The sequence below is a fragment of the Pteropus medius genome, unplaced genomic scaffold (genome assembly GCF_902729225.1).
Source record: "Pteropus medius unplaced genomic scaffold, Ma_sr-lr_union100, whole genome shotgun sequence".
Classification (NCBI taxonomy): Eukaryota; Metazoa; Chordata; class Mammalia; order Chiroptera; family Pteropodidae; genus Pteropus; species Pteropus medius.
In genome coordinates this window covers 21,920,233-21,935,117 of record NW_024354502.1, presented here as the reverse complement: position 1 = coordinate 21,935,117, position 14,885 = coordinate 21,920,233, and the positions used below count along the sequence as shown (strand labels likewise).

At 35.9% G+C, this 14,885-nt stretch overlaps 1 protein-coding gene across 13 annotated transcripts in view; it reads left to right on the top strand.

Annotated features, from left to right (window-relative positions):
- The window catches only part of VPS13B (vacuolar protein sorting 13 homolog B), a 685,469-nt gene that overhangs the window by 423,198 nt on the left and 247,386 nt on the right, over window positions 1-14,885 (top strand). For all 13 annotated transcript variants that reach the window (XM_039853834.1, XM_039853836.1, XM_039853835.1 and 10 more), the window contains one exon: window positions 1,037-1,180. In XM_039853834.1, the coding sequence (XP_039709768.1) occupies window positions 1,037-1,180 (144 nt within the window). The remainder of the gene's footprint in view (window positions 1-1,036; window positions 1,181-14,885) is intronic.

The window sequence follows — 14,885 nt, the reverse complement described above, 5'->3', positions numbered from 1 at the left end:
ATTGAGTAAACATAGGGAACTTTGGGGGAAAAGATTAACCGAAAAAAGGATAATTATTTCCGACATGATGTTGTTCTTTATGGCTTTGGTAAAACCTGCTCTAAACTGTCTAGTTTGTATTTGGACCAGTCATAAGCCTCCTTAAATCCATTCCCTTGTATGACACTAATAAAGAGAAGGTTTGTTGGACATTTCCAAGCATTTGAACATTGTCCACATGCAATTCATGACAAGAGGCAGGACTTCTGCCTATTAAGTGAGGCTTCTGGATTGTTTTTCATTTCTGTTTTCCTTCTCTGACTGCTTTTCCAGTGATGAATGTTCAAGTGACTCAGTTATGCAGAACAGCACCAGTTAAGTAGTAGACATATACCTAATGCTGCCAAGATTTTAGCAGTTTGAAGAAGTTAAACTAATTAGTCTAGCTATTTTTGGCTTCAGCACTCTATTTTATTATAAATCATTTGGAGTGTTTCCTTTGGAGAATACTCAGACTATACCACTTGAGATTGTAATTGCCTGCCTACAATTGCCTGTTTACATCTGTCTACCCAACCAGATTGTAACCTCCCCAAGAGCAGGTTGCCCTTCAAGGCCAACCTTATTCTTCGTGGTATTCCTAGCACGCTAGGATAGTGCATAGTAATTAGGAGATGCTCAGTAAATATTTGATGGTTTGAATAAATGAACAAGACTATGCTAAATAATTACATCATAGATTATATATTGAAATAATGATAGTAGTTTGATATGTGAAAAAGCCAAATATATATGAAATAGTGAAAAATTCTTATTGTTAGTTTGTTGCCCTGTAACTATACAGCCTGGCACATAGCAAACCCTCATAAATATTTATTAAATTCATTATACCGTGTCAAATGGCTATGCTCACCATTTCTGCTATTCTCATTAACAAATGAACTTGAGTCCCAGGAGAATTCATCAATATAGTAAAGGTCAAATAAGTAAGAATGATAAATTATCATCTAATGGCTATCATGTTTCTTTATCTGTATTCAACTTTTTTTCCCTTCAGGAGATTTTAGTGTGTGGCCATTCCTTGGAAGTGAATATAACCACAAACTTGGACTTCTTCCTAAGTGTGGCTCAAGTTCAACTCTTACATCAGTTAATAGTAGCAAATATGACTGGACTGGAACCATCAAGCAAGGCCACAGAGGTAACTGTTACCTGATTTTGATTAGGCTTACTGTATTTATGCCAACTTTACATTCATAATAGGAAAACTAAATTGAATTAAATGCTTTCTGCTAATTATTCTATATTTAACTTTATTCAAAATGTCATAAATCATTTTGGATTCTATTCTTTGGTTTTTAAATTTGTTTGGTCCTTTTCCTATAGTTTATCGTGCACCTTTGCAAAATTGCTATGGCTTACCCTTAGAAAAGCCTCTGTTGAAAACATGAGTTTATTACCCTGCTGTAATTTTTTAAGTACAATGCAAGAAACCTGGTGGAGCTCCTGCTTAAGTACATTGAAGGAATAGGGCCTCTTTTGGAAGTGAACTTTGTATAAGTACCATGGGAATATCTTTAGTAAATAACTTCTAAAGTGTTCGTTTCCCATGCTCAGCGAAGAATGGACACAATAGTAAAAGTTGAATGCCTGCCTAGAATTTTAATTCTGATCTGGTGAACATTGGATGCCTGCATCGTAACCACAAAGCATGTCAGCGTGAAACAAAGAAAGCTGCTTATTAGATGCCTCTCAAAATATGTTTTCTTTGCTTTTGTTTCCATACTTCTATGATCATATCTGTACTTAGAGTAAATCCTCTATAAAAACTCAAGTGAAGAAACCATTTATCATTTATCTTGGAAAAAGACATTCTTTTATTTTTGTCTTGCTTCATATCACACCATGTCTAAAAAATGATGGATCTGACATTTGAATTTACATCTTTCAGGTCCACACTCTTTCCATTCTGACAGAGATCATATACTGTAACTGTTATACTATAGAGTATATACTATTACATTAGTCTCTCAGTCTTCTTTCTTTTTTAAAAAAATGTTTAAAATGATAAGCTTTTCACTTTCGTATATGAAGATTCTCTTTTTCATCATCTTTTGCCACCTCTGATTTCTGTTTGCTCAGTATTTTTTTAAAAAAGAACTATAGGCCTATATACATTCTCCAAAATACTGACTTTTTTCCAATATACATTGGATAATTCATAAGAATATAATTATGACATGAAAATAAGCAAAACGAAAAATATTTCCCATAGCATTTTTGATTAAGTCCTTGAAGCAAGTTAGGTTGGAAATGATATTTTACATGCCTATATTCTTTGTGCCAATTTTATGAATCTCTCACATCAGTGATATCTAACTCCTAGATTTCTGATGTATTTTAGGAATTTACACAACTTAGCAAATCAATTCTTAATCATTTGCCTATTTACTCCTAATGCCTATTAGTAGGATCTCATTTCAGTAAATAAACGGTTAGAGTTAGATTAGTAACAACCCTTACCTGAATGTTAAGTCTTCTCTCACAGTTTCATTAATGAGCGAGGTATTGTTTTTGCTCTTTGGAAAATGTGTCTGTGACCCTTTATTCTTTCTTGGAGATAATATTAAAAGTACAGAAAATATGTTAAAATGCCATAGAAACACTACACTGAAAACTGGTTAAGATTGTAAATTTTATTTTTTATGTGTGTATTACCACAATTTAAAAAAATACAGACTCTAATGAAGGACTGTTTGGCCCTTTTCCCAGCCTCAGTGGGGTATGTCTCTGAAAATTTCGATATTGTAAAAAGACTTTTGATATTCAGGTCAAGATGGCAGAGTAGGTAAACACTATGACCACATTAAAATTAGAATTAAATTATGCAACAATCAACCTGGAGAACCATCTAAAGACTAGCTAAACAGAACTCCTATAACTGGGGATACAAAATAGAAGCTACATTGAAACTGGAAGGAGGACTGGAAACACAAAATGGGCTGGCCCCACAACCACGTGTGGCAGTTGAGAATCAGGAGGGATATCTCAGCTGCATAGGCCCCATCTGAAGAACAAGGGGTCTCAGCCTCATGCCAGGCTCCACAGTCCAGAGCACCAGTGCTGGGAAGAGAAGCTCCCACAACATCTGACTGTGTAAACAGCCAAAGAAACAGGATTCCATCTTTCAAGAAAGATGAAAGGTGGCTGGAAATCCAGGCATCCTCTTAAAGGGCCCTCACATAGACTCTCTCTCTCTCCCAGGCACTTACCCTGGGCTCCAGTGGAGGGATAGCAGCTCAAGAAGTACCTGAGATAAACAGGGAGAGACTGAGTTGTGTGTCTTTAGGGTGAGGACTAGAGGGACAGCTGCCATTGTCCCTGTTTTGAGCCCTCCTCCCACGCAGTTGGCGGGCGGGTGCTGTCTTTTCTATATTGAGTTTCCCCTCCTGCATGGACAATCTGAATCTGCATTAGCTTGGTTAATTCCACTTGCTCCACCCTACTGATTCCCTGAGACCCCATTCCATCCAACTCATGTGCCGCCCAAGGTTCTTTCAGCAGCTGAACCCTCCGGGTATCCAACAGGCAGGGGCAGGCCTCAAGGCACCCTGTTCCTTTTGCTGATCTACTCCAGGCCTAGTACTGGTGCCAGCCAGATATGATTCATAGCATGGCCTCTCTCATGTGCCTCCAGGTCCAGCACAGGCAGTTACCAACCAAGGATCACTTCGTAGCTCCTACCAGGTAGCCCTGGGCAGGTCACAGGCAATGGCTGACCACCAGAACCAACACACTCACTGGCCAGCTTCAGACCACACCAGAGCATCACCTGATTAGCCCTTTAATGGGGCACACTCATAGAGTCAACTCGGCAGGACCAGAGCCTTCTGGGGCAACTTCACAGAAGTTCCTGTGTTACAGTCATGGCCAGTCCTCACAGCCAGTCAGCCTGAGGATCAGTCTTACCCACTAACGTGCCAGCAGCAATGAAGGCTCAACTAACAACAGGAAGACCTTAGAACACAACCTACACAAGGGACAGTCCTGAAGCATCCAGCTCAGGTGATCAGGAAGTCTGTGCTACTGGGCCCAGCAGAACACCTACTACATAATGCCACTCTGCCAAAACTGGGGGATATAGCAGATCTACCTAATACATGGAAACAAACGTAGAGTCAGCCAAAATGAGAAAACAAACATGTCCCAGATGAAAGAATAAGCTAAAACTCCAGAAAAAGAAATAAACAAAATGGAGGCAATCGATCAATGGAGTGCAAAACACTGGTTATATAGATGTCAAAAAAAAACTTAGTGGGAACTTCAACAAAGATATTAAGCATAAAAAAGGACATAGAAACCATAAAAAAAAATAACCAGTCAGAAATGAAAAATACCTTAGGTGGAATCAACAGTAGATTAGATGAAACAGTATCTAATCAGCGATTTACAAGACAAGGTAGTAGGAAACACCCAATCAGAGCAGCAACAAGAAAAAAGAATCAAAAAAAAAAAAATGAGCATAGTTTAAGGGGTTTCTAGGACCACATCGAGTGTATCAACATTCATATCATAGGGGTACCAGAAGGAGAAAGAGAGCAAGGAATTGAAAACCTACTGGAAGAAATAATGGCGGAAAACGTCTTTAATTTGATGATAGTAATAGACATACAAGCCCAGAAAGCACAGAGTCCCACACGAGATGAGCCCAGAGAGTCTGACATCAAGACAAATCATAATTAAAATGCAAAAGGTTAAAGACAAAGAGAGAATCATAAAAGCACAAGAAAAAAGCAATTAGTTACCTATAAGAGCGCTCCCATAAGACTTCTAGCTGATTTCTCAACAGAAATTTTGCAGGCCAGAAGATATTGACACGAAATATTTAAAGTATTAAAAACCAAGGACCTACAACCAAGATCATGTAGCCTTAACAAACTTACCATTTAGAATTGAAAGACAAATAAAAAGTTTCCCAGACAAGAAAATGCTAAAGGAACTCATCACCAACAAACCACTATTACAAGAAATGTTAAAGGGACTTTAAGAAGAAGAGTAAAAAAAAGAACATAAATATGAAAATAAAATGGCAATAACTATGTACCTATTAATAATCACTTTAAATATAATTTTTTTCATTTCTCGAGCCAAAAGACAGGGTAGCTGTATGCATAAGAAAAGAAGCCCTGTATATATATGCTGTCTACAAGTGACTCACTTCAGATCGAAAGACACACATACTGAAATTAAAGGGATGAAAAAAGATATTTCATGCAAACGGAAATGCAAAAAAAGCTGGGGTAGCAATACTTACATCAGTCAAAATAAACTTTAAAACAGAGGCTATATAATAAGAAAGAAGGACATTTCATAATGATAAAGGAATCAATCCAACAAGAGAATATAATCCTTGCAAGCATTTATACCACAACATAAGAGTACCTAAATATATAAAACAAATATTGGTGGATATAAAGGGAGAGATCAACAGTAATACAGTCATAGTAGGGGACTTTACCACCCCATTGATAACAAATGGCTAGATCTTACAGGCAGAAAATCAACAAGGAAATAGCAGCCTTAAATGACACTTTAGACCAGTTGGATTAAATTGATATTTTTAGAGCATTTCACCCCAAAACAGCAGAATATACATTCTTTTCAAGTCCCCATGAAACATTTTTCAAGATACATGTTAGGCAAAACAAGTCTCACATTTAAGATCAAAATTATATCAGGCATCTTCTCCAATCACAATAGTATGAAATTAGAAATCAATTACAAAGAAAAAAAAAAAAACCCCCGAAAAACAAACACATGGAGGCTAAACCAATGCTATTAAACAATAAATGGGTTAACAATGAGATCAAGAAAGAAATCAAAAGATACCTTAAGACAAATGAAAATGAAAACACAATGACCCCAAATCTATGGGGCACAGTGAAAGCAGTCCTAAGAGGGAAATTCATAGCAGTACAGATCTACCTAAAGAAACAAGAAAAATCTCAAATAAATAATTTAACCTTACACCTAAAGGAACTAGTAAAAGAACAATATAGCCTAAGGTGAGTAGAAGGAAGGCAATAATAAAGATCAGAGTAGAAATAAAATAGTCTAGAAAACAGTACAAAAGATCAGTGAAACCAAGAGTGTTTTTTTTTTGAAAAGATAACAAAATTGATAAACCTTTAACTAAATTCATGAAGAAAAATCAGAGGGCCCAAATAAACAAAATTAGAAATGAAAAAGAAGTAACCACTGATATCACAGAAATACAAAGGATTGTAAGAAAATACTACAAACAATTATATGCTAACAAATTGGACAATCTGAAAGAAAAGGATAAATTCTTAGAAATATGCAATCTTCTAAGACTGAATCAAGAAAAAATGGAAAACCTAAACAGACTGATTTCTACTAATGAATAGAATCAGAAATTAAAATACTCCCAATAAATAAAAGTCCTGAACCAGATGGTTTTACAAGTAATTTTTATCAAACATTCAAAGAATTAACAGCTGTCCTTCTCAAATTATTCTAAAAAATTCGAGAAGGAGGGAAGATTCCCAAGCTCATTGTACAAGGCTACCATTACACTAATTCCAAAACCAGATTAGATATTACAAAAAAAGAAAATTATTGGCTGTATCCCAGAAGAACATAAATTTAAAAATAATCAACAAAATATTAGCAAACCTAATTCAGCAATACATTAAAAATATTATACATCATGATCAAGTTGGAATTATTCCTGGGATGCAAGATTGGTTTAGTATCCACAAATCAATTAACATGATACACCACATAAACTAGGGGTCCCCAATCTCTGGGTCATGGACCAGTACTGGTCTGTGGCCTATTTGGAACCAGGCCGCACAGCAGAAGGTGAGTGGTAGGTGAGCAAGCAAAGCTTCATTTGTGTTTGCAACCGCTCCCCAGTGTTAGCATCACTGCCTCAGCTCCACCTCAGATCATCAGGCATTAGATTCTCATAGGAGCACCGGTCCCTGGTGCCATAAAGGTTGGGGACCACAATATGAAAGATAAAAGTCACGATCATATCTATAGATGCAGAAAAAGCATTTGACAAAATCTAGCAACCATTTACGGAAAAACAAAACAAAACAAAACAAAACAAAAACCTCTCAGCAAAGAGGGAATTGAGAGACCATACCTCAGCATAATAAAGGCCATGCTTGACAAAACCCACAGCTAATATATTCAGTGGGGAGAAGGTAAAAGCATTTTCCTTAAGATCAGGAACAACACAAGGATGTTCACTTTCACCACTTTTATTGAACATAGTATTGTAAATCCTAGCCACAGCAATCAGACAACAACAAAAAGAGATTAAAGGCATCCAAATTGGAAAGGAAAAAGTAAAACTGTCATTATTTGCAGATGACATAATAGTTTATAGTGAGAACCTTAAAGATTTCACCAAAAAACCATTAGAACTAATAAATTCAGTAAAGTAGCAAGATACAAAATTAACATTCAAAAATAGATTGCATTTCTATACACCAATAATAAGCTATATCAGAAAGAGAAATTAAGAAAACAATCTCATTTACAGTTGCATCAACAAACAAACAAAAAATTTACAAATACTTAAGAATAAATTTAACCAAAGCAGTAAAAGACCAGTACTTGCAATATTATGGACATTAAAGAAAGAAAGTGAAGAAGATACAAATAAATGAAAACATATACCATGCTTGTAGATAGGAAGAATTAACATCGTTAAAATATACATACTACTCAAAGCAATCTACAGAATCAGTGCAATTTCTTTCAAAAAACCAATGGCATTTTTCACAAAACTAGAACAAATAATTCTAAAAATTATAAGTAACCACAAAAGACCCTGAATAGCAACAGCAGTCTTTTGAACAAAGTTGGAGGTATCACACTATCTGGTATTGAGCTATATTACAAGACTACAATAATCAACACAGCATGGTACTGGCATAAAAACATACATAGATCAGTGGAATAGAATAGAGACCTTAGAAGTAAACCCACACCAATGTGGTCAATTAACCTTACCAAGGAGGCAAGAGTATACAATGGGGTAAAGACAGTCTTTTCAGTATGGTGTTGGGAAAGCTTGTCAGATACATGCAAAAGGGGAAGGAAGGGAGGGAGGGAGGGAAGGAAACAAGGAAACTAAACCACCTTCTAAACCATAACAAGAATAAACTCAAAATGGATTAAAGACCCAAAATCATAAAACTAGATGAAAACATAGGCAGTAAATTCTCTGACATTGCTCTTAGTAATTTTTTTCTGCTGTAGCTCCTTGGCCAAGGGAAATAAGAGAAAAATTAAATAAATGTGACATCAAACTAAAAAGATTTTGCACAGCAAAGCGTCAACAAAATGAGAAGAGAACCTACTGATTGGGAGACAATATTTGCCAATGATACATCTGATAAGGGGTTAATATTCCAAAGTTTTATAAAGAATTCATACAACTCAACAACAAAAAAAAAAAACAAACATTCCAAATTAAAAAATGGGCAGAGTACCTGAATAGACATTTCTTCAAAGAGGATATATGATGGCCAATAGACATATGAAAAGATGCTCAAATTTACTAATCATAAGAGAAATGCAAATTAAAACCACAGCGAGATATCACTTCACAACTGTCAGAATGGCTGTCATCAACAAATAACAAGTGTTGGTGAGGATGTGGAGAAAAGGATGCCCTTGTACACTGTTGGTAGGATTGCAAAATGGTGCAGCCACTATGGAAAACAGTATGGAGGTTTTCCTATAAATTAAAAATTAACTATCTTTTGGCCCAGCAATTTCCCTTCTGGGCATTTATTTGAAGAAATCTAAAACACTAATTTGAAAAGCTATATGCACCCCTGTGTGCATTGCAGCATTATTTACAATAGCCAAGATATGGAAGCAACCTAAGTGCCAATCGGTAGACAATTGGATAAAGTGGTATGTATATACAATGGAATATTACTCGTTATAAAAAAGAATAACTCTTACCATTTGGGACAACATGGATGGACTCAGAGGGTACTATGCTAAGTGAAATAGGTTAGACAGAGAAAGACAAACACCATATGACTTCACTTATATGTGGAATCTGAAGAACAAAATAAACAAACAAATAAACAGATTCATAGATACAGAGAACAAACTGATAGTTGCCAAATAGGAAGAGAGTTAGGGAGTGGATGGAAAAAGGGGGAGAGATTAAGAACTACAAATTAGTAGATACAAAGTCACAGGGATATAAAGTTTAGCATAGAGAATATAGTCAATAATAATGTAACTATGTATAGTGCCAGGCGGATACGAGACTAATCAGGGGATCACTTCGTAAATTATATAAATATCTAACCACTATGCTGTACACCTGAAACTAATAGAATATAATATTGAATGTCAACTGTAATTTTTTTTAAATATCTGTGTATAACTCAACCTGTACAGTTCACATCTTTGTTGTTCAAGGATCAGCTCTACTAAGTTGGTCACAGAAATAATAGACAGTTAAGATCCAATTAAAAGCATATTATTAAACATGTGAAATAAGAAAAAAATAACATTATTAAACATGTGAAAAAATAAGTCCACCCGTGCAGTTCAAAACTCTATTGTTTAGGAGTTATCTGTACTATGTCACAGAAATAATAGACAGCTAAGATCTAAACATGTGAAGTTAATAAAAAAAGACCTTCAGCGAACCAGAAGAATATTTTTCTATTGATAATGATTAGCAGAACTCAGATCTGAGAGTCTAAAAGCATAAAGACATTTTAGCTACATAGGATACACTGCTTATAATAAATCACAATGTATTTTGAAGGGGCTGGTTACCTTTTAAACAACCACACTACTATAATTTTTCAAAATTCTTTTTGAGAATTAAAGAAATTGGAAAATTGAATGTGGCCAAGCTGTTAGGGAAGTGGAGGAAGGAGTACATGTTTCTTAAAAATATGTATCATGATGTTATGAACAACTGCTTCATAAGACGAGTGGATTAATAATGGAAATCCCATTGACCAGGACTCTAAAAAGAACCCCGTGAATTACCAGTAAATGTCAGTTGTATCTGTTCTAAGCCCACCATCTAATGGATGGTGTTAATATTTTAAGCAATTTTTGACAAGGTTAATTTGGAAGATTAATTTTTAAAATTTGGAAGAATAACTTTAAAAAATTATTCAAGTATGTGATAGGGAGATTTTTGTTATTAGAGGAAAGCTATCCACACTTTAAACAAAGGGGAAGAAAGTAGGACAAATCTTGGCAAATAGAAGTGAAAACAATAGAACAATGAAAGTTATTGTTAGATCCAATATTTAGTATTAATTTTAATTATGTAGACATCTAACACATGATGAAACTTTCAAGTGCATAGCTGAAAGAGAAGCCCTTTAGGTAATAAATGACCAGCAGATGGCAAATTGCCTCTAAAGCTGATCAAAATTTTTCAATGTTTTTGCTCTTAAAAATGTATTCTAGATGGAGTAAGGCTGTGGTGATTGACACAATTGGTTTACCTTTCCTTAGATTCTTTACCTTCTCACAGTGTCGAAGTGAGGGCCGAGGCAAGACTCGCTGGGTATAGAAGTGCAGGCAGTATCCATTGTTCCCTTTTGAGCCCTCCGCCACTACCACTGTGCGGACACAGCACCACCATAGCCATGACATCATCAAACTAGATAACAGAGGTCACTCCACCCAGAGGATTCCCTGAAACCCTGCCTCCCCCAACTTGGGCTCCACCCATGCCACATCCAGGTATATCCTAAGCAAATCAGGTGCTCCTTGTTGAGCAGCGCCTAGGCTCCACACTGCGGGCAGCTGGCCTCAGTTTCTGGTGTGGCCTTTTGAGGCAACTATAAGCACAGCATCTGTGGATTGCTTCCTGAATCTTAACAGGTGGACCCGGAGGGGTGGAGGCTTGAGCTAAATTTGGCCTGCGGCTGACCCCCTCTCAGGACTGTGCCACTGGATACCTGCTTCACAAATCCGTACTAGTAAGACCAGGGGACTTAGATGCTTTGCTTAGTACATAGAAACAGACACGGAAAGGCAGCCAAAATGCGAAGACAAAGAAGCAGAAACCATATGGGAGAACAGAACAGAGATCCAGATATAATTCAGTCAACTAATCTAACAGATGCAGAGTTCAAAACACTGGTTATAAAGATGCTCAGTGAATTTTTAGGCAGTGTAGATAAATTTAGTGAGAACTTCAACAAACATAAAAAACAAAAAAAAATAGAAATGAAAATTATCAAAGGGAGCCAGTCAGAAACGAAGAACACATTATCCGAGATGAGAAGTATATTAAATAGAATAAACAAGGTGATTAAAGAAGAGGATCAAATGCCCTATCTAGAGGACAGGAAAGCTAATCAGGACATTCCTTCAGAATGAAGAAAAAAGATGCCAAGATTATAAAAATAATTTAAGGAGGATATGGGACACTATTAAGGCTCCAAATATCTGTATAATCTGAAGAAAATCAAAATATTGAACAGCTGTTTGAAGAAATAATGATGGAAAACTTTCCTAACTTGGTGAAGGAAATGGACATAAATCCCCAGGAAGCTCAGAGAATTCCAAAAATCATGGATCCAAAGAGGCCCACACCAAGACACATAATTAAAATGCTGAAGGTTAAATACAAAGAATTTTAAAAGCAGCAAGAGAAAAACAAATAATTACATATAAGGGAACACCCGTAAGACTGGTAGCTGATTTCTCAAAAGAAACTATGCAGGGCAGAAGGGCTTGGCAAAAAATATTTGACAGATGAAGACCCAGGATCTACAACCAAGAATAATTTATCCAGCAAAGCTGTCATTTAGAGCTGAAGGACAAATAAAGAGCTTCCCAGACAAAAATGAGCTAATGGAGTTTATCACCACCAAGCCAGTATTACAGGAAATGTGAGTGGGACTTCTTTAAGAAAAAAAAAAAATGATACCAAAACCAAAAAAGAATTGTAAATTAACTATGTTTCTATCAACAAGTACCTTAAATGGAAAAGAATTAAGCTTCACAAACTAAAAGATAGAGTGGTTGAAAGATAAGAAAACAAGATCAATAGTACATATGAAAAGGAAGGGGAGGAAAAAGATATTGCTTTTGATGGACCTAGAAAAGCATTTTAAGTCAGAGAAGGATAAACACTATATGATTTCACTCTATATATGGAATTGATAGAATGTTAACGGGAAAAACAGACTCACAAATATAGTGGACAATTTGGTGTCAGACAGAGGGGAGGAAGGGTTGGGGGGCTGGGAGAATTGGACGAAGGGCTAAAGAAGTACAAATTAGTAGCTGATGGATGGTCACGGGGATGGGGAGCACAGCATAGGGAATGCAGTTACCATTAGTATGTTGGCTAGGTGGAGTGTCAGGGGATGGATGGGGTATTTGGGGGATCATTTTAGAAACTATATAGATGTCTAACCAATGTACTGTATACTTGAAACTAAATTTAAAAAATATAGTATCAGTCCCCTGATATCCTCACCTCATCCTGCTTCACCACTTTTAACCCTATAAGGTGTTTATCTTCCTATTTCTGAATGAAATGGCTAGACTATCATCTCTTAATTTACCCATTTTAATATTACCTATTCACTTGTTATTGTATATGAGGATTCTGTCTCTTGCACGTCCCTTCTACCCTTCCGTCTTCCCAATATTCTTATGTTATATTTTTAAGTCGGTACGAATTGATTTCATTATAAAGACTATGTAAATATTGTTCATTGCTTAATAAAGTAATATAATGTGATTATATTTCCTGTCTTTATACTTTTTTTGTTTTTCCCGATGCTAACTATTGCCACATTTTTTATTTGCTCTGTTTTTTTTTTTACCTCTCTACCTCCTGTCTTTCCGTGCACTCCACCCCAGCTCCCACCAATGATTCTACATAATACCTGAAATTTAACTGTTTATACTTTGAAACTTATAATGTCTCATCTGTTTTTCCCCTTGGAATAATTTTTTCCTGAAGTTTTCTCTTTACTTTCTCTATTCTGGACTGGCAGTTCTCAAACCTGCTGCACACTTGACACAAAAGAGCCAGATGAGAGAAGATTGATTTTGGGGGGGTTAATGTAAATAGAGAAATTATAGGGTATCAAGTTTTTCTATGACTGTAACTTAGTAAAATTGCCAGTGTTGTTACCCTACCATGCTAAAATATTAACTATTTACATCTCTATACAGAAACAGTATAATAGTATAGAAAATATTGTAATAGGATTTATTATACATGCCAAATATAGTTTACTTGCATGTATTTATAGTTTGCTATAAAATAATATATAGTATTTTGAACTTTTTTGCTATGAACTGTGATTGAGTGTATGCCCAATGGAGTGGTGGTGAAGATTGGGGCTTTTTTTGGCATCATTATTACTATTTTAGAGTGGAAATAATCTGCTTTGGATTTGTGCTTTATTTTAGTAATGGGAATTTTGGGGTTTTTTTGGTCGATGGTGAAAAATTTTTGCAGGGCATACTTGACCAACCTAAGGGTTGCTAGGAATAATTGGAATTAGGAGCTTGAGTAAAGAAGAGGGGAAGGGACTGGGGGAGGTGGCGCAGTAGCAGATGTTTCTGAAGTAGAACATTAGGCAAGATGAGGGAAATAGAGGTAAATTATACCCTGTGAACACATGTGAGTAAGGGTAGGGCTTGAAAGCGAGAACTGAGACTAATATGGGAGAGGATGTTGATGTTCTGGTCTATTGCGATGCTTCCAACTTGAGGTAGAAACGAATGGGAAAAGCCATGTCAGCAGTTACATAGTTCTGTATTTAGAAAAGGAATTGAGAATTTTGAACAAGGTAGGTGTGGTGATTTTCTGTCAGTGTTGCTGTACTAAGTGTTTGTTTCCCTTCAGAGGCACCTGGATTAACTACTTGTAACCAGGCAATAAACACAGGCTCCAATAAAATACGGATTCATGCAGAGCCTTAAATGGACAGAAGGCTGTGAGGAAGTACCTTAATATCTTAAAATCTAGACCTGAAAAAGATATTAAGTATTTTACTGCCTATCCTCTCCAAAGGACAGACTTCTTAGGTACATTAAACTATTACACCTTTCTCAATTTTAGTTAGGCCTTGAAAATATTGAAAATAGTATAATTTTCTCCTGATAAGCCTATGCTTAGAAGCATATCATAGTTGTCTCAAGGTAGATGCTAAACATCAAGGAAACAATAAACATTAAAATTTTCTAGTCATGCTAATGTTTATCTCATATAGATTTCTTGACCAGAAATTCAGTGAATAAGTTTTCTTCAGGCTATTAAACTGTCTTAATCTTACTCAGCAGTATTCACTGAAGGCCTGCTATATACCAGATACACTGGCTACAGACTGAGAGAGGTATGAAAAATAGGTACACTGCAGTCCCCCTGCCCTCTAGGATTTTATAATCTGGTTGAGAAATGAAACATAGACAGATAAATTTATGACTAAGAACTCAGACCAATAAATGAAAAGTGATATAAACATGCTGTATGGAAAATTAGTGCTATAAGAACAATTCAGAATAGGAAGAGAAGACTTTAGGCCAGGTGGTCAGAGACCTAGCTTCACGGAGAAGATGGAATTAAATAGGCAGAAAAGAGTGACCTATTTATTTACTCAATAAATATTGAACCCTTCCTGTGTGTGAAACACTATTACAGATACTAGGATGACAACATTAAACAAAAGAGATAAAGTTTCTACTTTCATATTCTAATGCTCATTTATTGAGTGAGGAAGATAGACAATAATAAACAAATGGAGCCAGGTCTATACCTGTCTGTCTGTCTGTCTGTCTGTCTATCTATAGATATCTTTCTATCTATACAACTAGTTATACACACACACACACACACA